Source organism: Echiichthys vipera, assembly GCF_963691815.1.
Source record: "Echiichthys vipera genome assembly, chromosome: 22".
NCBI lineage: Eukaryota > Metazoa > Chordata > Actinopteri > Perciformes > Trachinidae > Echiichthys > Echiichthys vipera.
In genome coordinates, this window is record NC_139847.1 from 9,419,147 (window position 1) to 9,444,222 (window position 25,076).

The following is a 25,076-nucleotide window of genomic DNA, read 5'->3' on the forward strand; positions in this document are numbered from 1 at the left end:
ACAATGATTGTAGCGTATGTGGGTCATTTTGTGAGGGTTAAACTAGCTTATTCAAAGTCACAGTATGAGTATTACAACCGAATACTAATGATGGGTATTTCCCTGCCAAAACAAAATACTTTTGCCTGTAGAATTGAGTATATTTAGTCTTCCATATTTACTTTTATAAGTCTGAGTTCTCTTTCCTGCATTTAAACTAAACTCCTTCACCGTCTACTTACACCTCAAATTCAGCGGAAAGGAATTTAATCCTTATAATAACCTTTATTTGCAGAGTAAGTTGCACGTGTGTGCCCAGGTAGATTTTTAAACAAAATAAGTCTTTAAGTGGCTTGAAGCTAAATGCTAACATCAGAATGCTGACAGTGGGAGTGTACCCATGTTCCCCGTTCCCTGTGTTTTTAGAAAAAAGGGTCAGATGTTCCCCGCTTTTCCCCTGCCCTGTTGTTTTTCCCACAATCAGTGTCAAATTTCACGACAAATAGGCCCTAACTCTAACAAATTGCTGAATTAAATTAGCGAAGGCAGAGGTTTATGCGTCTGGGGAACATAGGGATGACCCCCTGACAGTGATGATGCCATGCCTCTGATGTGTAGCATCTAATCAGCACTAAACACAAGGCACAGCTGAGACTGTTTGGAATTTCTGGTTCACGCCTAAATATATGCACACTCTTGGACAAATAAAAAATAGACCTTTTATTGAATTAAAGTTGGGGACAGAACATGAAAGGTTACAAAAACAAATACTACGTGTGCATGAGCAACAACAGCCCCAAAGAGATGAAAACACTGAAGTCCACAAGGTGTGATGATAGATTTGTATGGAAGCCGTGGCCGGCCGTGTTTGCAATTATTTTATTAATGACGTTTTCACCCAAAAGAAAAACGTTATTGAGATAATTAACTTATTACAAGAAAATAATTCCTTATATTGCTCACGTTTATTAGAGGTCAAGGAGTACCATGCAGTCAGTGAAATCAGCCAACACTACGACTGCACATATTTACTGCTGTTAAGGTTGAATGCATTTAAAATGGCCGCCGAAATGATTTGAAATATTTCCACCAACGCTCACAATTTAGTGATATTTTCTTTTTCTTTTATAAAGAGACACAGGTGACATGTTCTAGACTTCCTGTGAATCTTATTTCCATATTTTGTATAAACCTTCTGTTAACCTTATTTTGCAAACTGGACACCAAGTCACTCAGTTTGATCTCTGTTAAACATTAAGAGTTATAAAAAAAGATTTTTGTTGTTGTTGTTGTTTGTTTTCTATGTCTTTATCTTGAGATGACAAAGCTTTCCCAAGGTAACAAAATAATTAACTTGTAATCTCCAGATAATTATAAAATAAGCGCAAGGACGTACGTAGTTTCCGTACATTAGCACAATGTTGAAAACTTGAGAAATTAATCAATTTCTTTGCGGGAGTCTAAGTCTAAGTTAATGAATTATGATTTTTTTTTTCACATGTCATTAAAAATTCACAATTTTAGATATAATATTGTTAATCAGTCAATCTTTCTACTTTGGCAATCTTCTGTCATGTATCAGGGATTCGATTATCAGTGATAAGGCGACATGGATGTAACCTTTTCACGCAAAACCTCAAATTCCAATCTCATGATGGCACTAGAACAAAATCCACAGGATCATCAAAGTTGTTCAGACAGAAAGCAAAGAAAGTCTACACAAAAACATCATTCAGTGTAGCAATGTCAGAGAATGTTGACCATCACATATCTCTTCAATCAAGGCCTGACAGGCTGAAACAGCTTTATGCCTTTTTATTAGAGATAATGTTCACATTAGTGTGCGTCATCTAAGAGGACGGTTAGTAAGGCTTCAGCTTTATCAGAGGAGCGATCTAAAAGAGCCTGACTACATAGTGGACCAGCTACGAGGCATGACATGTCAGGTGTGATGGAAATCTCAGGCCTGTCACGTTTCATTCATATTGTTTGAACAGGTAGGTGTTTTCACCTGCCAGGCTCTAGGCCTGCCGCACCTCCACCGGTGCCCTTTACGCTAGCTGCGGGGTCATCAGCTGGGGACCACCATTCACCGATGTTTCGCCCCTTAACCCAGAACATCTCCTGGTGGCGGGGCAGTGAACAGGGACGTCTCCCAGTCACCCCCCGCAGCTAGCTTTCCTCAGGAGTTGCTCACTCCCCACACCTTGACCCGCCTCCTCAGCCAAAGCCAGAAGCTTGCCTTCTCTGCCTCCGTGGCCAGCTCTTTGGTGGTTTTGTGTAGCCCCTTACCCCTCAGCCCTAGATCTTTCAGAAGGCGAGTTGTTGAGTCTCCCGGGCGGCAGTAGCTTAGTCCATAGGTGACTTGGCTGGGAACCGTAGGGTCGCTGGTTCAAGTCCCTGTGTGGACCATGTATGGAGCGTGGACTGGTGGCTGGAGAGGTGCCAGTTCATCTCCTGGGCACTGCCGAGGTGCTGTTGAGCAAGGCACCTAACCCCCAACTGCTCGGGGCGCTGGTCACTGTCAGCCCCCTCGCTCTAACATCTCTCCTTAATTGCATGTATAGGTCCTGTTTGTGCATGTGTGTATTTCGGGCCTGTGTGTGTAACATGTATAACAATAAGAGTGAAAAATACAATTTCCCCGTGCGGGATAAATAAAGTAATTCTTCTTCTTCTTCTTCTTCACAAAGCCCCTTGTGCCCACCTCCACTGGGAAGAGTCGTGTCCTCCAACCGTTCTCCCTGCATTCAGCGGCTATTAGCTGTTATCACAAGAAAGCGAAGAAAAATATCTTGTTATCACTGGAAAACCGAGGAAATAAAATGTATGTATGACCTTTAAGGGCTTCTGTAACTTGACCACTGGACAGTTTGTGTTTATTTGCCCCAAACATTGTATCCACTGTGCGTTAGCCGTTAGCTAGCAACGGACGTATCGACCATTTCTGTAAAAGTATTCCTGTTGTGTTATTTCCCTCCAGTTCCTCCGTATGTACGTTTATGAATGAGGTTCAAAAAGACCAGGAATCACAGAAATGTTTTGGATTTTGCGTTTTTGTCTGAACGGTACGATTCATCCTCTGGGGACCACGACTGAACACATTTTTAGACTGACCATCCAGAGGTTGTTGGGATATTTCTGTCTGGACCGAAGCGGTGGACCAACCAACAAACCAACCAACCAACCAACCAGCAGGCCGACATCCAGACACAGAGGCCTTGCTACTAGCTGGTGGTGCAGTGAATAGGTCATTATACACACACACACACACACACACTCAACAGTGGTACTCTGTCCATCAGCGCACACACACCTGCAGAAACATACATTTCCATATATTCCATTAATGTTAAACAACAACACAGAGCGGGAACATAACAAGCACACTGTACTCTGAACTGTACACATTGGCATTGGCCATGAGTCAGTATAATTCACGTTTTCCCTGTTAACCCGCATTCAATCAGCCTTCTGTCCTCTCAATATTACACTCATTCACCTTTTCCCTTTCTTCTCCTTCCCTCCTCACCACCTATCGCTTCCCTCCTCTTCCTCTCTCCCCTCCCACCCTTTGAACTTTTTTTTTTGCATCTCTCCACGCCTCCGCTCCGCTCCTCCCTCCTTCCTCTCCTTCTCCTCTCCCGTCTTTCCCTAACCTCGGAGGACAGCAGGATGGAGGGCAGGGTGTGGACTGTGTGCCTTCTTGTCATTCTGACGCTGGGATGGACCGAGGCTCAGAGCCAGAACAACTTCACCAGGTAAGCTGAGGGATTTGACGTCTTCAGGTGTGTGTGTGTGTGTGTGGGAGTGAGAGAGAGAGAGTGAACTCTTTGGTTATCAATGTCCCTCTTGTGCATCCGTTTTCTTGCCTACTGGGTGCATGTGCACATGTGGCACGCTGTGTTTTTTGAGCCGAAATCTGTCTAGATTAACTACTGTGTTTTTTCCTCCCCTGGTCGTATGATTACAGAAAGCGCAGTAGAATTAGAAGGTCGCAGTGTTAGGAAGACGTGGTTCCCGTAAACACACAAAATGACAGCTCGCTGTAATTGATGCAGTGATTTAACTGGGCATCTGTACAGTAGCTTGCCCTCACGCCTGATGTTTTTGTCAAAGCCAAATCCTCTAAATCCACTCAGTAAATGTTGAATTATCATTTTTAAAGATGCTTGTTGAACCTGATATGTGCACTGTTATAGCTTCTTCCACAAACACACACACACACACACACACACACACACACACACACACACACACACACACACACACACACACACACACACACACACACACACACACACACACACACACACACACACACACACACACATGCAGGGTGTAAATTGCACATGAGAGACAAACAAATGCCTGTGGGCTGTTCAGCTCCAGAGGGTCAGAAGGGAGGGACTCCACCGCCACTGGATTTCTTTTTTTTTAGGGGGACCAAATGTGGCCTTATTGTACCACAGCGGACACACACCACATGCCTGAAGAGCATTACAGAAAAGAAAAGACACTATAAATATCTTGATGATTTATTTTGGCCATTTTTTCCTCCAAGAAACCAACTTAAAAAACAAGCCACAGCGTCTAGTTTGATGATAGAATGCAGCCCATTTTAAAGAGGAAACAACCTGACAAGATGACAGACCAGCCAACAATTAACGGGTCTGCCGCGAAATTAAAACTCGAGGCTCGCCTTGCTTTGATCTGTGTTTATCTGAATGCCCAATTGCATGTGTGAAAAGTTCCTGTGTGCTAAAATTAAATACACGTTACGTCAACTTTCTTGTGGCGCAGTCAGTGTGAGGAGAAAGCTCAAATACTGTATATCGACGGTCTTCCTGGCTCGGTTTGAGCAAACGCAAACCAGGGGAGTGCATTGGGAACCTCCCTGGAGTCTGAGAACAGAGACAGACTGTGCCACTGAGGTTTTCAGCGTGTGTGTAAAAAAAAGTGTGTGCTCTGCCTCGATACTCCCAGTAATGCTGTGTTTTCTTCCAGAGCAGCATGTAAATGCAGTTGATGGTGGCTGTGTGAAACTCTTTTCAGGCCCGTCTTCCACTGCGGAGGCCACCTGGTCACAGACTCAGGCATCGTGGCCAGTGAAGGATTCCCCACTCCCTACAAGCCCAACAGCAAATGCACCTGGTACATCACTGTGAGTCCTTCTAAATCACTACACCATTACACTGAATCCATCATCACTCAACATTCACCTTTAATCATCCTTATTTATGTGTTTGTAGTTTGTTTTTCATTAATTATAGCTCTGGTCACCTTCAACCCAATCTCATAACCTATAACCGATCGCCTATAACCCTGGTGATTATTTAGACCCTATTACACGTAGGTGAAACGCAAACACGCCTGTATTTTCACGCGGTTTGTCCTTTCATTTACACCAAAAAGGAGGTTTTATCACAGTAAACGATCATTTACTGAAAACGCCGGCCAAATTGGAGATTTGTCAAAAAAACAACAACCACGTTTTCACATTTGCGTGTGTTGTGGGGGAAACAGGAGTTTTAGGTTCCTGAACGTCCCGTTACGCAACAAAAAAATACATCAGCGGCACGTGTGCGTCCCTTAGTGTACGGCCTGTTATGTTACATACTAGTCATGTTTACCCTTTTTGGAAGGAACAGGAAGTCACTTGTGTCATTCATTGTTATTGTTGAGTCTGAGGATTCTGATTGGCGGGTTCGGGGGGGGTGTTTGTTTCTGTAAATACTCAGCTATGTGTAAACGGGTTAAGGTTAGGCTTTAGCCTCTGGGGCAGACATTTCTGGGAATCGGGCGTAGCCAGCAGGCCAAGACGTCTTTTGTGCACTGGTCATTGTTTACAGTCCAAATTGACTTGTTGTAGGCGTTTTAGGTCCGGGTGACATTTCAGCTGATATCTATAAAACATATGCATGGATTTGGATGCAGATACATAATTTAAAAGGCTAATAAAAAGCTATCTGACAATAGTTGAGGGGTTCAGAGATTGCATGATGCTTCTTTTGCACTCAACGCGTACTCTATGCAAGAGAAATAACTGGTCAATACTACCCGAGCTACAAATAGAAACCAGAACACATGCCATCATGTCTCCTTGGTTACAGATTTTGAACTCAAAAGCAGATGTCTGCTTCTAAAGATTACCTTCAATTCATGAGCTGAAATAAATGAACACCTGTGTCGGTGTGCAGTCACAGGATAATGGATGAAGATGTTTAATAGAAGCACAAGAAGAATACATTCATACAGTCAGCAAACTAAGTTGATAATGTTATTCACAGGGGTGTCAGATGTTTGCTAGCATTAGCCACCATTAGCTGCAGGACGAACCAGACCACAAAAGGCCGTAGCACCAAAACTCCTGAGTGTAATGAACTGAGCAAGGTTGCGTTTTATTGCTAATGAGTTCAACTTTTCATTTGTAAAGAGAATTAATGTCTCGTTTTGTCTTTTAAGAATACAGTGTCGCTTTAAGGTGCTCTTTTTTCTCATTCATGCCCCCAGTGTTAAAGAGCTGGAGGGACTTTTGGGGCTCTTTAACTCTCTTTTGTTCCTCAACGTATAGAAATGTGGTCAGTGACTAAAAAGATAATTGATGTTCAGTTATATTTTACTTATAAATCCATTTTCCCCTGCGGCTTCATAGTAGGATGCAAACAACTCTTCTGCTGTAAATCAGTGCCTGGTCTTTTTAAAACCTGGAACGTACCATCTGCTCAGGTAAACGTAGGGTGAGCTAGACTACTACGAAGCTCTCAAAGAGTATCAAATATCTCAAACAAAATATTAATTCAAGATTCATCTGTAACTCCAGACCATCACCTTTTATCGTTGGCCACAGGTACACTCATGAGTGCAGCAACTTTAACAGAAAGTGATTCACTGCAGAACAGTTTCACCCCTTCTCCCACAACCTGATAAAGCCCTGTCACTTACTGCTTAGAGGACCTAATGATACACACCACCCTGTTTTCACTTCAACTAATTAAGCCGATGATCTGCAGCAAGGTCACAAGCTTGACAACAACAACACCTTTCTAGCCCTTTATAATAGATCATAATCTACTAAACTTGTATTTGGTTACTTACATAATCTGATTGATAAATTAACAGATTGATTAACAAACTTGGACTTTAAATCAATTATTCAACACAAACAAAAGCTGTTAATGTTGGGAAATAGGTCCTGGTGAAGCAGTCTTTTTCTAAATTCATGACTGTGTGTTATGTGGCTGCACCATAACACCACATTAAATATATTCTACATGTTTTGTGCATTGTTTTACACATATTTCACCCCAAAATGCTGACATACTGTGAAACTGTGAGATATTCACTAGAGTTCTGCTGCTTTGTGAGTTAGTCTAAAAGTCTAAAAACCAAAAATCTGACACTTCATTGAGGTTGGTTTTGATGAAAACCTTTGAAACTTAAAATATTGACTCATAATACTTTACATAACATGAGGTTTAAATTGCCAAAACAATATTTTAAATAGATTCTAGCAGTCTTTCCTCAAAGCATCACCTGTCACCCCCTCCAGGTCCCAGAGGGCCACGTGGTCATGCTGTCTTTCCGCCTCTTCGACCTGGAGGCTGACCCCACCTGTCGCTACGACTACCTGGACGTCTACAACGGTCACACCCGCTTGGTGCAGAAGCTGGGTCGTTTCTGTGGCACGTTCCGGCCCGGCGCCCTCATCGCCACCTCCAACACTATGATGTTAGACATGGTGTCAGACGACGGCACCGGAGGAAGAGGCTTTCTCGCTTCCTTTAGCGCTGGGAAGCCGCATGTGGAAGGTGTGGACATGTAATCACAGAAACACAGAGCAGAAGGACCAAACTACTGAAAATAAAGCTATGCAGTTGACTGGTGCTCTTTTTGTTGTTTAACTCGATTTTGGTGAGATGCTTATGGTCCGAAATCCTCTCTGGAATTATCAGATTACTCATCTGTCAGGTTTATGAAAGCTATTAATCCCCCTAAAACTATAATATTTTGCAGATACAAATCAGTTTGCAGCATATATGTTTTTTGTGTGGAGTATTAGCATTTCCTCTGTTTCTATTCCCACAGAGAACCAGTTCTGTGGAGGGCGTCTGACCAAATCGCAGGGCTCTGTCAAAACGCCTAACTGGCCCAACTCGAATTACCCAGCAGGCATCAGCTGCTCCTGGCACATCTCCGTAGAACCAAGCAATGTAAGCCAATCATATTGCACGTTGTATTTCTTGTCTTCTAGTCGTGAACCTAAAACGACATCTCAGAGTTTCAATATAAATTGAAATAAATAAATGAATTTAAATTAGTCCTCAACATCCTCTGCTAATGTCTATCTGAAATTTAAATCTATGAATCACTGGTGTTTGTTTTGACTTGTGTACTTACTTAGTTCAAATTACTCATAGAGAAGAAATTTAAGTCTTATTTATTAGCGGCAAAATGATCACTTGGTGAAAAGTAATGTCTAGCGGGAATGAGCGCTTATGTAAGCAAGGTAGGCTAAGTAGCTAGGCTAGTTAGCTTCCACTTTCTGAGTGGAATACAAAACTAACAGCATGACAGCGAGTCCTCACAAATTCTGAATGTTGTAAATGAGCGAACGTCTTTTATCTACTTTGGTAGGCTAGCTAGCTAGTTTTTCTCAGCTAGCTAGCTTCCACGTTTCAAGTGGAATACAAACTCAACAGCATGATGGGTTCTCAAAGTTTTGAATGTTGTAAACAGGGGAGAAAGTAAGTCGGCAGTACTAAAACCGGAAAGAAAAATATACAGTCTCTGAAAAAAAAAGCACTTTCAGAATGACAACACATCTGTTAACATCAAATTACCAGAAGCAACATGTTTTCCCCAACAAACATTGCATGTAACTCATTCTGAACCGTCTCTGAATTGTGTCCGAACCTTCTGTGCAGCGTTTCATTCGACAGACAACAGAAGGAGATACTGCGCTTACAGCTTAACCATCCTGCGCCAACGTGCGCAGCTGGTATCCAAAGTGTTTTAAGTAGAAAGAAGTTTGTTGCAAAGGCTCCCAAATAAAAACAACATATGCAGAAAAATATGTTGATGTTTCAATATTCTGCTTTTGTGTGTGTAGTGTTTCACTGGACAGACAACAAGCGAGCTACACAGCGCGCGCACGGCTTAACCAGATCTTGCGCCAACTTGCGCAGCTGGTAATCAAAGTGTTTTAGCAGACAGATGTTTGTTGTGAAGTCTGAGAATTTCACACTAGACACTTAGAAAACGTGTAAAACCATTGTGCTTTCATTTGACTTTTGATTTCCTGACACAAAAATTGAGGAGATAGGTGTGTTAAATAAGGATAGTTGATGCAGGAGAAATGAGTAGTGAAGGGGTCCGGTCACAAGGAAATGTTCAAGCTCAGTTCCCTGATGTAGTATACATGTGTGTTTACGCGTGTTTGGGAGTGTGACTTGTGACGAAGTTCAAATGAAAGACTTCATTGAGTGCCTGAAGGTGTGTTCATGTGTGCCAAGAGATTGAACGTAAGGAAAGAGGCAAGGAAGTGAGAGCTAGGGAGAGAGTAAATGCCCTTCTGTATTTCAGAAGTCTGGCCCTTCTCCTCCACCAACGCTACCTACTGTATGTCCGCACTGTGCTGGATTCATGAATTTCATAGTTTGTGCTGGCATGTTTTAGTGTGTTCATTGCCACCTCTTCCCCAGGTGATCGAGGTGAAGTTTATAAAGCTGGACTTGGAGCCCGACACATACTGTCGCTACGACTATGTGGCGTTGTTTAACGGGGGAGAGAGGGATAACTCGCGGCGGATTGGGAAATTCTGCGGAGACAGCTCACCAGGGTGAGATTACTGATCAGAAATGGGTGCTAAAACTGGCAAACACTAAAAGCTGCACTTCCACTCATCTGTTTCCCTCTTTTTCTCTCTATTTTCTCCGACCTTTACATAGAATAATAGTGACAAATGGTAACGAGCTTCTTGTCCAGTTCGTCTCCGACCTCAGCGTGACCTCAGATGGCTTCATGGCCTTCTACTCCAGTGTGCCCCGCGGGTCTCGGACACCTACCACCGGGGGAGACTTCATACATCGACCTGAGACGACCTCAACGCCACAAAGAACGTTCGTGAAGCCAAGCAAACCCACCAGACCATCCCCCAAACCTAGACCGAGCCCCCAGCCTAAAACCACCCCAAAACCAACCAAAAAAACACTGGTGAGGAAACCGCTGAAACCTCCACCGCGCAAACCTATTGTAAAGCCTGTAGTTAAGCCCACGGCTAAACCCAAACCAGCTAAACCCACACCTAAACCACCTGTGAAAAAGCTCATACCTAAACCACCCGTGAAAAAGCCCACACCTAAACCACCCGTGAAAAAGCCCGCACCAAAACCACCTGTGAAAAAGCCCACACCAAAACCTGGAACTAAACCAACGCCCAAACCTAAGATTATTAAGCCAATGCTCAAACCAAGCATCAAGGTAAAACCAACACGTAAGCCTGCATTGAAGACCAAACCCACCTTAAAACCGCGTGTCAAACCAATAAAACCGACCTCAAAGAGCGGAGTCAAACCAACAGCCAAACCCAAGATTAAGCCTAAAGCTACGCCCAAACCTGGAGTTAGCAAGACCGTGACGAAGAAGCCTTTCGTGAGCAAGACACGTGAGTGGAAGTAATTGATTTGCTGCACTTTGCTTTCACGTATGCATTTTGTATCAAGGAGAAAATGCTTGTGCTTATCATGTGTTCGTTGTTGTGTATTTTCTTCAGCTTTATCGCTGAACCCGCTGTGTACACAAGCCTGTAAGAGGACAGGAACTCTCCAATCTAGCTTCTGCCCTCATGACTTTGGTGAGCCACATCAACTGCCCCTCTAGTCTTCAAAAACTGTGTCCCAACAACACAAGCATACCATGAAACCTCTATCTCTTTCTCTGCATTTTTATTTTACTCTCTTACAGTGATTACGGGTAAGGTTACATCTTTGACCACTGGTCCGAGGGGCTCAGCAACCGTTGAGGTGTCCCTAATCAAGGCCTATAAGGCAGGAAGATTGAACATCACTAAATCTGGGCCCATCAAGTCGGTCACACTGACCTCCACCTGCAAGAAATGTCCCGGACTACTCAAAGGTACAGTACTAGATGCATTTACTATGGCTTGGTATCATTTAAACGTATTGAGTATCGATTCCCAGCATCAACTGTCAAGTCAGAATTAGGAAACTTGCAGGAAACTGCTACAGACATTACACAACTACTTGGGATTCTGCAGGGAATCCTCCAATTCATAAAGAAGGTAAAATAAAAAGCAAACACTGTGCTTCATACTATGCAATATCTCAGCTAAATGTTCTTTAAAATGTATTCCATTAATTCTTGCAAAATTTAGAAATCAGTCAGGTTTAATGTTTAATTTCTGAACTTTAAATGCAAAATCCATTGGAAAATGGTGATGGTTACAAATTATAGTAGCTCAAGGTAAGAATATAAGTATATGGAACTTTCATTATATGCAGATGACGTTATTATTTATTTAACCAATATGGGGGGTAGTAGCTCAGTCCATAGGTGACTGGGCTGGGAACTGGAGGGTTGCTGGTTCGAGTCCCTGTGTAGACCATGAACGGAGTGTGGACTGGTGGCTGGAGAGGTGCCAGTTCATCTCCTGGGCACTGCCGAGGTGCTGTTGAGCAAGGCAGCACCTCGGCAGCCCCCTCGCTCTAACATCTCTCCATTGGTTGCATGTATATAGGTCCTGTCTGTGCATGAGTTTGTATTTCAGGCCTGTGTGTGTGTAAAATGAAAAATAGAAGTGAAATAGGGAAAATTGAATTTCCCCATTCGCGGGACTAATAAAGGAATTCTTCTTCTTCTTCTAAATATATCCCAATCATTTAAGGACGTAATGTAGGAAATAAAATAATATAGTGAAGGGTCTAATTACAAACTGAATATGTGATGTTTGTTTCTTTTTGGAAGTAATTGTTATTTTAAATGATGACTATTACATGATGAGCATTTAACCCACAAGGTCTTCTGGTATTGGTGAGCAAGATTTAGTGTTTTACTCTTTCGGATACATTTTTTCTCTTGTTCAGGCCGGAACTACGTGTTGATGGGAAAACTTGACGCTCAGGGCAACGGCCTCCTCAGCCCCTCCAGCTTCACTCTCCTCTATAAACCCATCCACGCCAAAGCACTGGCCAACCTATCGGGCAAAGCGTGCTGACACCACAGCCCAGCCCGCCAATCAGATGGACAGCGCTGACTATCTCTCTGAAAACATGTAACGTAACATAAAGAGTGAAAATATTATGAGTAATATCCAAACCAAATTTTTTTTACATAATGCAATACTGCCGTGAGAAGTTATTTTGAAAGAATAAACATACAACATTAAGTATTATATTTTGTATTTTGTATGTAAATTATAATATTTCTGTCATAAAAGATGCACATCAATAAACTTTGTAATTCTGGTGCTCGGAGTGAGTTTCATACCTCTTTCCTGGTATTATCTATTAAGTATGGCATGGTCCAGGTAAAAAGAATATCAGATACACATGAAAACACAGGTATGTATTTCTATTTTATTGTCATTAAATCCACCAACCATTGTGATCTTTGTGTAGGTTTACTTCAATCCAACTTACATTTTCTTTCAGGCTAAATGTTCTGGGTTTTTTTTGGGCTGCCACAAAACATGTCCCCTCTCTAAAATGCACAGATGATGTCCGACCATCAAGTGTCTCATTTTCAGGTTTCTTCGGATCATAAATAATAAAGCTGGTAAATAATGAGAAGTTTAATCAAAGTGACACGGGGGTACATATTCTTGTATTTTGTGACATCTTTGGTCTGCTACATAATGTATCCCCTCTCTGAAATGACATATAAATTTCCTACCAACAAGTGTTTGATTTTGCTCATATTTCAGATCCTATCTATTATTTTTAGTAAATATTGAAAGTTATCTTCTTTCCTAGCAAAAGTTATAGGGGGACACATATTCTTTCAGGCTGTAGTTTATGCTATTTTTTTATTTGCACACATATAATCGTAAAAAAAACAGATAATGAAAAAAAAAGACTGTTTTAGGAAAGGTTAGCATGCAGAAATAATTAGACATCATGAATTAAATGTGCTGACAATTTCCTTTTAAAATGTAATGCTAAAATCATTAAAATCATTTCCCCCCTCAGCAATCGACACTTAGAACCAAACAGTATTTTAGAATATGGTCTCACAGCTTGTTATTATCTATTTTTTTAATGTAATTTCTTCTTACAGCTTTTTTTTTACGGAGTCACTCACCAATAAAGTTCAGGAATGACCGTGTTCACAAAAGTTTATGTTTGTGTCTTCATGTTGAGGCGTTAGGGGGACATCTAGTGGCGTCTTGATATTATTGTAGAGCATTATTGGGAGCTTTTTGAGAGATTTACTCTTTTTTTTTTTTACTGCATGGGTCAGTCTGTTGCTCCAGTTCTTGAGCTCTACGGTGATAAACCAGCAAGAATTTAAAAAGCTCAAAGTGAATAGTTTTGACAGGAAAAATGTCTCCAGCAGAAATGTAAACTTACAAACACATCGTAGACATTTTTTTTTTATGCATGCTAAAAAATGATCAGTAATTGAGGTCAAATAGGTGATAGAATAAGCAGATATGTTTTTTTGTCTTTCTGTGGGCTGTAACTCCCTGAAGGGAAAGTGAAAGACTTTCAGACGTGTTAATAAGTGTTCCTGAATCGTGACATCTGTAGGTCAAAGATTATATAGCTCATGTGCGGTGCATGTCTGTTGTTTCTCCACTTCCTGTTTTGCTTCTTGATCCTTTATTACAGTTCCTTCTAAATTACAGTGGTGTCAGGCAGATAATGAAGCGCTGTCATTAACCATTTTATCTTTTTTTTCTCCACTTCAGCAGTTTTTACCAGCACTCTGGTCTGAGATCCTCCCATTGTTACCCCATGTGACACAATTCTGAGAGTTTCTCATTTTGTGTTTTTTTTACTGTAAATTTCCATTAATTTCTTCCTTTATGAATCTTTTTTTCTCACAGTTTATAAAAAGTATCCTTGAGCAGTTGGGTTGAGTGTTGCATTTGACTGCCACGCATCAGTAAACCACAGTCTCGTCATTGATTCAATCATTTTATGTTTCCTTCAGAGAACTCATTAGAATGCTCTGTTGTGATAAATAAATGCATATATCTTCCCAGTTCCCTTTGTTTCTCTTCTTCCTGTTTAATTGTCTGTCCGTTGTTTCCTTCCAAACCTACACCAGTTATGGTTAATAAATTATATTATAACTCCATGATTTACAGAGACCCAACAATTCCTCCACGAGCAACTGCAAGATGCAATATCTATTTATCCAGCAATCTTGCGCACACAGTGGCAATGAAAGCCTTCCCTTTAATAGGCAGGAACAGTTCCTGCTCTCTGTCTGACCATTTCCTGTCCTGAACTGTCTCTTCACGTATATTTCATTCTAATTTGTCGATTATGGGTAAGGTTACATCTCTTACCTCTGGTCAGAAGTCGTGGAAGTACTTCAGTACAATTGTATGCTACTTCACTACATTTTAGAGGCAAATATTGTGACCCACTATGTTTATTTGACAGTCAATTTAGATTAATCATACAAAAGTAAATCAACTATAAGTCTGTATTATTATAGGTTAAGCCATCCAGCAGTATATAAAGTAATAAATACTCTATACTACTAAATGTTTTATTTAGGCATAGTAATATTACATTTCACGCAAAAAATAAGCTTCTAGGGTACACATAGTATTTTGTCTGAAAGGTTTTCTTGTAACTTTTCACAAAAAGCCACAAGTTTACTACATGATAAAATACGGTTGTGATACAGTATGAAGTGTTACTTTAAATGTATATTATAATATTTCTGTGATGCATTTCAATAAACCGTGTGATGCTGATCCTTTGATCCCCCCAAAAATCTGATGACAAACATTCTCATGTTTACTGTCATTGCGTCTTCCAACCACGGTAGTTGTGTGTTGGCTGGTCTTGTCATCCTCCACACAGAAGGCACATGCAGCAGCCAGAGAAAAGGGTGATTCCTAACAGGATGTAGGACAGGTTGGTGGTCCAGAAGGCAAACAGGTAGAGGGTCTTGTTGCAGTAGTTATCCGTGCTGGACATCGTCTGATTGTAGTTGGGTTCATAGATGGAGTAAATCCACACATTACCTAAAGAAAAAGAAGCCAAACAGATGTAAACCAAGTGTGGGCCACCTGATGAATGTGAGTTCATATACAGTCTCCCTTTTTCAGCTCTGTTTTGGTCTCCACCAGTGAGAGGGAAGGGAAACCTCCAGTACTTTAGATAAACGCTCCCCAGTGTTCACCAGCTGGTCGCTGACCGTGCTGTCGGCTAATGTGCAGGAAGCGGACAGTGGCTTCATCAAAGCCTGAAGAGACAGCCACCTTCTGTCTCCAAATGACGCTGACGAGAGCATGAACTTTTAAAGTTGCAGATCATAAAACCGAAATAACGAGCTGAAAGCACAGACTGTATGAAATACGGACGTTGACCAAACCCATAGTTTGCTTAAGAGGCATAATGAAATAAAAGGCCATAACACTAAAACAATGAGCTACAAGACGCTAAAAACCTCCAATCAACACCTTTACAGCTTTAAAGTTATAATCCGTAAGATTTTCATCTATTTAATTGTCTTTTAAGTTACTATCTATCAAAGAGTGATTTTTGTTAGTGACGTCGCTGACAGCGGTTGGTCGGTTGGAAATCGGAAACTTCAACTTTAGTCAGGCTTGTAGTAAGGGCAGGAGTTTAATAGGAATGTGTGTGTGTGTGTGTGTGTATGGATTTAAGAGGGTAACATATAGGGGACGGACTGGAAGTAGAGGGGTGAATGTGTGTCAGTAAAGTTTACAAAACCATGAACATGACAAGATAGAGGGCTCTGAAAGAACAGGCTCGCCTGCGGTGACATATCTCCGCCAAAGAGGCCGCTGGAAAACACGCTATCTAAAATCTTACGGATTAGGACTTTAACTGCCTGTGTTAGTGCATTGATCGTGCTCCAGTGTTTTAGCTCACCAGTGATGAACCAGCAGAAGAAGAAGAGGGAGACAAAGCAGCTCCAGGCCTTGCTTTTATTCCCAAAGCCAGCACAGCAGGGCAGGACGGAGAGCACGGTCAGCAGCAGGGAGACGACCCCCATCACCATCAGATAGATGGGGATGTAGGGCTGCCTCGGGCAGTCAGATTGGTACACTGCCCCTGTAGGACACAAGGTGTATCACTTCACCTGCCTCAGCTATTAATGATCATGGTTTGTCGTTTTAAAGTTGTTTTTGATTCACTTACCTACTACAAGCTGAGCAAGGGGCATGATGCCCATGATCACCTGGGCACATACTGATGGAAGACTCACAGTATTTTACATATGCGGTGAGGTTAATTTATTATGAACACAAGTGTGCACGACTATTCCACATCACTGCCTCACCTAATATTGCTGCCGGAGGTTTAGGTGAGCTGTGGAAGCGTTGAACTTCTTCCCTCTCTGACATTGTGTGTTATGATAAATCTAAGTTTCAGATGATCTAAAGGAAGAGACACACACATCAGAAGTCTACAGTCAAAAGTGCCAGAAGGTGCTTTTCATTCAAACTATAGTGATGAAAACATACAGTATATACGATCTGTCGTATACTTTTACTTCTTTTAGCTGCAAGAACAGTATCAGCAAGAATAATTAAAAAAACAAAAAAACAAAAAAAAAACAAGAGAGATGGTTTTAAATAGTATTTTCGGCTGAAAATACATGAAAGAAATACACCAAAACTAATATTAAAGTTTAAAGAAAAAGGCAGTAAAGTCAGCTAAAACTTAATCAGATCCCTATCCCGTGTGTGAGAGTAGCTCCTACCTGACGACTCCAGGGGAAACCCGGTATGGCTGTGACATCTGGAGGTTATAGACAGTTCACTTGGTATAAAAAGAGTTCATGTGTCATGTGTGCAGATCCTAACTTCCTGGTTTCGTTTTTTCTCAACGCTTATTTTCACTTTCCATTATGACCAGTAACGAGACGGTCGTATAGCAATCTCCAGTGAGTCATTTCTCTTAAATAGTTTTCATAGATTACACATATATCGTGTTTTTACTGATGAATCTTTGTCCTACAACTTTTTTAGGTAAAGTAGAAAGGCTACTTCAACAGATTTCAACTTTCCATTTCCTTGTAAATCCCACCTTTGTCCATGAAAGTATATATAAAGGGAAATTAAAAAGCTCAACTTTTAACACTTGTTGCTTGTATGACAACATATACAACGTTCTTCTTTGTCTACAGGACAATTATCCCAAGATAGATATAGCTTTCTTGTCTCTGTTATAGGCCACTGGATCCAGATCTAACTGCGCAATTGCAACACTCAAGACACAGCAGTTGGAGATAAGAATAAGTTTACTCTGGCATCTTTCAACATGCAGATCAATCAGTGCAAAGTCAACAAGAACAATCCAGCAGGCGAAAGCAAGAGGGGCTAAGGTTGTGCTCCACAGTAGATGTGGCAAATTCTGAGGGAAAACCGGCCTGGGTGACTAATTAGAAGTGGTGGAAAAATGATTCAGGTCCTTTACTGCAGTAAAAGTATTAACACCACTGTGAAAATACTCCAATACAAGTAAAATACCTGCATTCAAAACCTTACGTAAGTAAAGGTATGATCAGCAAAATGAAAGTAAAAGTATTAATTGTGCAGTAAAATGTTCACTTTCTGTGTTTTACTATTATATCTGATGTTTTTGGATTAATATCACTGCTGCATTAATGTGTATGCTGCATTTTAGTGCTAGGCTGTGTTCATTTGAACTCTTTAATATACTGTTAGGTAGTTTTATCCACAGCGGTGCATCACGCTGTACTCTCACTCTCTAAGATCATAATATAGTGAGAACCACGTATCTCTAAAAAAAAGAAGAAGCTTTTTTCAGTGTTATGACAATGCAGGGTGATCTGAGAAGGTTTTTGAACATTGATCTTAAGAAATATAGGGGAACATTCAAGATCATCACATCTGGAGATACGTGGTTTCCACTGGAGAAAAAGGTAAAATACTTGTAATACATGCACTTGGTTACATTCCACCACTGCTAATTAATGAATTAAGGGGGAATGAGGAGCAGGTGAGCAGGTGGGTGAGGACAGTGAGGGGAGGTAAATCACAAGCAAGTCTGAGGAAGGAACTGTGTGTGAAATGTGTCAAAAAGTCCAAATTAATAGCTGGGGAGAGATAAGATTAGAATAGCAATATTTCTTTATTTTTGGCAGTACATCTTAGAAACTATAGTGTCTGGTTGTAGAAGTCCCCGAGTGTTTTCAGCTGCCTTTTGAACTCATCTACTGAGTGGAATCGACTGCTCGGAGGTTTTGACATCAGCAGCTTTAACCTGTCTTAGCTGGACGTTGCAATGCCAGAGAATTATAACTTTGTCATGATTCCCCCCCCCCCCCCCCCCCAGTCGATCACATGGCGAGAACAGTTATAAAAGAGCTTCTTCTTCTCGTTTCTCTTCATCTTAGTAAGACGAGCGTTCTACGTGAGGTGCAGCGTGTCTTGAGGTCGAACAAATGGTTTTCAACAACCTGAGCTCAGATCGAAGTGCTTAGCAGAAATTCACTTCCTGTTTTATCAGAGTTCCCATATAAACACATTTACATGTTTCTTTCTGTTTGAACTGATTCTTCAGGTGACAAAATACAACATATCTTTGATTGTATCATGGTTGATACACTGTATGTAATCTTAATAGTTAGTATATAACTTACAGCAGTTAAACTAAAGTTTAGTGTTGTGATTAAATCAAACATGTTGATTCCTCTTCAAACAAACCACTGCACTAGATATCATTAAGTATTTTATATTAGCTTATGTCGTAAAAAGAAGCCCCTGTCTATTAAAGTGCATGATAGGGAAAGATGTGGAATATGATTGGTTAAACTTGGCCATGTACTCTTCCATAGAGTTCCTGACACAACTTAACAAACATGAGCATTAAGGTACAAAGAAAGTAACAATGAAGGCTAAATTAACTCATAAAGAACAGACATTTCATCCTAGTATCCTGTGCTCTGTGTCTACTTTAAGCCCAACTCCTGGCTCAACATGTAAACAATACATCTCATACATAATTTCATCTTTTGGGACAGGAAGTGACAGCAGAAACAGAATACACTGCAGCTTCTGCAGGAGGTAAAAAAAAAGAAAAAAGGGCTCAGCATTGAATCAGTGTTTGTATCTACAGCATCTTGGAGCTACGCATGTTTAACTGAGGCTGCCGAAACAAAGACTGTGAGACTAGAAGTGCAACTGCAACATGATAAGTTTTATAAGACATCTTGTGTTGCAATGTATGAACCTTAAACATTAACAGCCTCTTGAGATGCCTCTCATCTCCTGTTTGTCTCTAGATGTCGTCATCGGGGTCAGCTCGGCCGCACAGGAAGAAGCAGACGAGGACACAGCAGCCGCCCACTAGGAACAGACCCAGGAGGATGTAGACCAACGTGGTGGTCCAGAAGGCAAACAGGTAGAGTGTCTTGTCGCAGTAAGGATCCAGACTTGTTGTGTTCTTGTTATAGTTTGGCTCATAAATAGAGTATATCCACACATTACCTAGACAAAAAAGAATAGAAAGAGAATAAATACAGTGTGTATATACATTTACATACGTTTTCTTTGAAGAGAGGGGGCACTCTGCACTCTACGCCCTAATGATTTTATTTGATCAATAATAATGTGACCACTTTTGGTCTTTTTCAACAGATGAAACTGTTTTGCTTTGTGTCATTTATTTAAGTAAGTTTCTTTCTTTTTATGAGAGATGACAGGAAATTAAGGGGGAAGAGAGATAGTGCCATCAGGGTGCCCCTACAATGCCAATGAGTGGAATTGTGGTTATTTAAACTGTGATGTTTATGGTAGGTCTCATATTTGGCTCATTTTCAGGTTCATGCTTGTATTTTGGGTTTCTACTAGGACATATTTACATGCTCTAATGTTCAGAAAACACGTTATTTTTCTCATACGGTCTGAATATATCTGTAGTCACCCTGCATGCAAAACGCTCCGTTTTAGCACCTGTCTCTTTAAACCCCCCCCCCCCCCCCCCCCCCCAGTCTGCTCTGATTGGTCAGTGTTTCTGGGTCTTGCAGGTCAGATTTTACTGCACGTGTTGTACCCCAATTATATGACGCAATATGATGCGGTGACTTCTCCTTTTTACCCTCCTTGATGGACGCTCTTGGTGTCTTTGAACCGCCATAGCAGCCATGACTGTGACGGCACTTATACCTTTATAAAGTACAGATGTGACATCACACATCTGACAAACGTACAGAAGTCCTGGCGGCTCATTTAGAAGCATAGTTTCTGAATACGGGCTGTGTGCATTTCTCTGTGGATTGAGCAGCACCCTGACCAGTTTTATAATAAAAGACATGGAAATCTCACTATTTACAATATGGGACCTTTAAAGGGCTGGAGGGTAACAGGCTGTACATCTTTCCTTTCCACCGTCTCACTGAGACTTTTTTAGATGAATTTAACATGTACACCCAAAGGGGTTTTGTGTGCAGCTGTGTCAATTTAAAAAAAAAAGGGAAGGGGATCTTTGGTAGATGTAACATGGACATCTAGTGGCCCATACATGTTACTACAGTATGTTGAGGCAAATTGCCGTCTGCTGAACCTCCAGATGGGAGGAGGGTGTAAGAGATATCGCCTGCATATAACAAAATAATGGACAAGCAAAGAATGATATTTCCTCAACCGAGTCCATTATTTAGTTATTTTTACTTTAAGACGCCTTGTAGTGAGTAATCTCACTGGGAAGACTTACAGTAAATCACAACTAATGGCCTGATATCTAAGTTGCTATGGTTACCTGCAGTTTCATGCAGTGTTTATTAGTTCCACTGAGCTAAAACTAATGTTTGTCTAATAAACAAGGTCTGCAATAAATCCTACCTTCATAAAGGTTATAATGTTTTTTTAAATTTTATTTAGAGCTGTTTATTAACCGTTTAATCATTGTGCAGACTGTAGTTTTGTCATATTGTTATGAGAAGTAATTCATATTTTCATCCCTCATTATTACACATTTAGAAAGGTGGTTTGAGGTATCCATATACACAATCAGAAACAAGTATTTTCCTTGGCCATGGTATCATGTCAGATAGCCTGGATGTCACCTGCACTATCTTTGGTCGTGCCTTCCTCCTGTGAGCTCATTCATCAGTCTACGGTTGTTCAAACTCACCAGCAATAAACCAGCAGAAGAGAAAGAAAGAAGTCAATGAGTTCCAGGTCGTGCAGATTCGAGTAAGCGGGTTGGAGGTGCCGTCTTCAGGCTTTTTGGCGCAGGGCAGGCAGGAGAGCACCGCCAGCAACAGGCCAAAGACTCCCACCACTATCAAATAGATGGGGATGTAGTGCTCCCGCGGACAGTCATCCAGATGTACCGCGCCTGTTGGACACATGGGCGACGGCGGGAGGTCAGTCCCATTTTTATTTTATCCATGAGAGCAGGAAAATTCCAACTTTTAAAATATAACATTTCAATTAAATGTCTGTAAACGGGAATCGCTGACTCACCAATTGAAATCTGAGCAATGGGCATGACACATAAAATCAGCTTTGAACATGCTGCAAGAAGAAAGAATGTATTTAGATACACAGACAGCCTCATTTCAACCTGTAACAGGGATGGGGATGATGCAGTTGATCTCACCTAGTATCGGTGTCGGGGGTTGAGGGGGGCTGCGGATGTTTTGAATAAGCCCGCTGCTCGACATTATCGGTAATGATAGACTTTAACCTACAGAGGAAGATTAGGATCACAGACAGAAGTGTTGACCAAAGTTGTTTAGGTTGTTAAAACAAAAACATCAGCACGCTGAAAGCTGACAGTGACGTTTTTTTAAACTCAAAATGATCTTTATCAGGAGAAAAAAACTGGTTGTAAGAATGCACACACCCAATCACTCTTTCACCACCTTCTTCTTCAAATACAACACACAGCAATGAATAGTTTATTCATCAATAACTCAATTGATACAAAATAATCAGCAACTATTTAGATAATTGAATTGTTTGACTTATTGTTCAAGCAGAAATGTGCTATTGATTGGCATTTACTTTTGGAAAGTTTAATATTGGCATTTTATGATTAGGTTACTTTATTATCAGAGAGTAATCAATAATGAAAAAAGCTGCACTCACTCCAATACAAATAAACCTGTGATTGTGCAATAACAGTGTATGATAAAGATCCGGTACAGTGTTACCTTCGAAGGACATCTTAACATTTAAAACTGCAACTAACAACTATTTTTTATCATCAATTCATTTTAATTAACCGTCCAAAAATAGTGACAAACGCATATTACAATTTCCCAGAGTCACAAGTGACATCTTCTTATACCCATGTTTACTATCCTGTATATTTTGCTCATCGTGGCATATATTCCAATCACTTTTTTAGTTGATTTAATGTCTTGTACAACCTCGGAGTTTGACGCATTTCAACATTTCACCGTGCTCACTTGTCCAAAACCACCAAATATTTCATGGTTATTGGTACAAAACGTGCAAAACCAGCTCAAATTTAATTAGAGGCTGAACTCTTAAGCCCAAGGGAGACAACCCTGATGACATCACAGTGACATCACCCGGGTTTGTTTGCTTGTTTGTTTGTTTACATTTTTCGACAGCTCCCTCCAGAGCCACACAACACAATAATACAACACTAGTGTGCTGAATTAGACGTGAATTAAGTGGAGTTTCCCTTTGAGCATTTTAGGGAAATTATTCATGTAAATGTCATGAATTTGAATTGTAATTTTTATTAAACACATGTTGAAGACATAGTTAGTTTTTTAAGGACGGGGGATGATGCACAAACACCTGGTACATGCATGTGGCAGCTCATTAGAGTGATTAAACTTTGGACAGGATAGGCAAGTTCATTGAGCCTTAATTCAATTTAGGCTGCATGATATTCCTAATTAGGGGCGTCCAGCACAGACTGGACACATGGTTCTCTTTAAGTTCCTACCCCCCCTCCCCCAGTTGGCTCTGATTGGTCAGTGTTTCTGGGTCTTGCAGACCAGATGTCACTACTTGTGTTGTACCCCAATTATATGACGCAATATGATGCGGTGACTTCTCCTTTTTACCCTCCTTGATGGGTGCTCTTGGTGTCTTTGACTTGTCATAGCAGCCATGACTGACGGCACTTCTACCTTTATAAAAGGACAACACTAGTGTGCTGAAATAGACGTGAATTCAGTGGAGTTTCCCTTTGAGAACTTTAGGGAAATTATTCATGTAAATGTCATGAATTTGAATTGTAATTTTTGTTAAACACATGTTGAAGACATAATTAGTTTTTTAAGGACGGGGGGGGGGGGGGGGGGGATGATGTACAAACACCTGGTACATGCATGTGGCTGCTCATAGAGTGATTAAACTTTGGACAGGTAAGTTCATTGAGCCTTAATTCAATTTAGGCTGCATGATATTCCTAATTAGGGGCGTCCAGCACAGACTGAACACATGGTTACAGGGGATGCAGTGACGGGAAATGCTTTAAAGACAGTAGCCTGCTTTAGTGAAGAAGAATAACAACCTATTACTATCAGCAAAGATGTCTGACTGCATTCCCAACAGCCAGTTTGTCCAAAACCCTACCCATGAACAGGAAACAACCTGTGCACAATAGCAATGACATACAATCACAAGGTAAGTTAAGTTCACAGGGAATTAACATGTGAAGCTGAAACATGGACTGCTTTAGCCCAACTTTAAATGAGTATAACTAATAGTTAACTTTATATAAAGTTGTAACGTTGTGTGATAACAGGCGGGTCAATTGTGCACTTTTCCCTTCAGTTTCAAAAGCAACACTCACGGATGAAACTTTGGCACATAAACTACTAAATAAACTCATTTTCGAAGCAGAAAAAGCGACTTTAAACGACAGCCTCGCCTTTTATTTTTAAGCTAATTGTCCTCCGCCCCGCCCCGTAAACACAGCGACATTAAAAGTCAACTTCTGGTGTCTGGTAATGTGTTCAAATTGCAAATACGACCGCACGAGTTGTGACATGTGTAGTTTAATGCGTGAAAAGTCATTTTTGTCGCTTTGTTATCGGTCCCTTACCTTAAATTCAGCCAGTTTACCTCCTTTCTGTCTGTTGGGATTCTAACCGCCGCGCCTCGCGAGCTCGTGAGATGCCAAACCTCCACATCCCGGGAGCGCGCATGCCCGGAGCTGCGTGCACGCGGTCAGCTGTCAGCTCATAGATGCTTTACTGAATTAAAGTTAGACACATGTCACATTGTGAAAGTCCTGCATTCAAAATATTACTTAAGTAAAGGTACAGAAAGTAGTTATGAAGTATTTAGAGTAAAATCTGAATTAAATTTAATTGAATTAAAAGATTGAGAATCTCACTTTATTGATCCAGAGCTGGGAAACTGCAGTGTAACAGCAGCATTACACACAGACACATCAAAGCAGGAATATAAAAATACAATTTAAAAGATACCTTAATATAAAATGTATAAATAAGTGGACTATTTGTAGTGCCAACTTGATTATAAGTATCAAAGTATTAAAATGTACTTAAAGGTTGAAAATTTAGACTCTTTATTAAAAGCTATGTTTAAAAAAGAATAATAATAATACACCAACGGGGCGTTTTGAGGGGTACAGAATAAAAGTATTGCTTTTCCATTAAAAGAATGTTTCCATTTAATGTACTTAATGTTGTGTGATTTTTAAATAATTCTATTATCATAATTTTTTTTATTTTGGATGTTTTATAGGATTGTTGGTTAAGAGAGGGAGGGAAGGGTTTTTCCGACTGTTATTGTTTTGTTTGTTTGTGTATAGTTTATTAATAACGACCAAAAACTCAATAAATAAAGTCCTGCATTCATAACATTACTTAGGTAAAGGTACAGATGTACAAAAAGTGGCCTTAAAGTATTAAAAGTAAAATTTGAATTGAATTGAATT

At 40.7% G+C, this 25,076-nt stretch overlaps 2 protein-coding genes across 2 annotated transcripts; one reads left to right on the forward strand and one right to left on the reverse strand.

Moving 5' to 3' along the window:
* The first annotated feature begins 3,631 nt into the window (after window positions 1-3,631).
* Window positions 3,632-12,467, forward strand: pcolceb (procollagen C-endopeptidase enhancer b). Its single transcript, XM_083937514.1, has 9 exons — window positions 3,632-3,740; window positions 5,035-5,143; window positions 7,532-7,790; window positions 8,068-8,192; window positions 9,684-9,820; window positions 9,930-10,645; window positions 10,754-10,834; window positions 10,945-11,115; window positions 12,084-12,467. The coding sequence occupies exons 1-9, from the start codon at window positions 3,655-3,657 to the stop codon at window positions 12,212-12,214; spliced, it is 1,815 nt and encodes a 604-aa protein (XP_083793640.1). The 5' UTR covers window positions 3,632-3,654; the 3' UTR covers window positions 12,215-12,467.
* A 1,855-nt stretch (window positions 12,468-14,322) lies between these two features.
* On the reverse strand, window positions 14,323-24,289 carry LOC310963953 (uncharacterized protein). The gene is made up of 8 exons (XM_083936910.1): window positions 24,216-24,289; window positions 21,783-21,869; window positions 21,647-21,697; window positions 21,312-21,518; window positions 19,460-19,666; window positions 16,350-16,400; window positions 16,080-16,262; window positions 14,323-15,205 (listed from the first exon to the last, which is right to left on the reverse strand). The coding sequence occupies exons 2-8, from the start codon at window positions 21,844-21,846 to the stop codon at window positions 15,027-15,029; spliced, it is 942 nt and encodes a 313-aa protein (XP_083793036.1). The 5' UTR covers window positions 21,847-21,869; window positions 24,216-24,289; the 3' UTR covers window positions 14,323-15,026.
* Window positions 24,290-25,076: the final 787 nt, after the last annotated feature.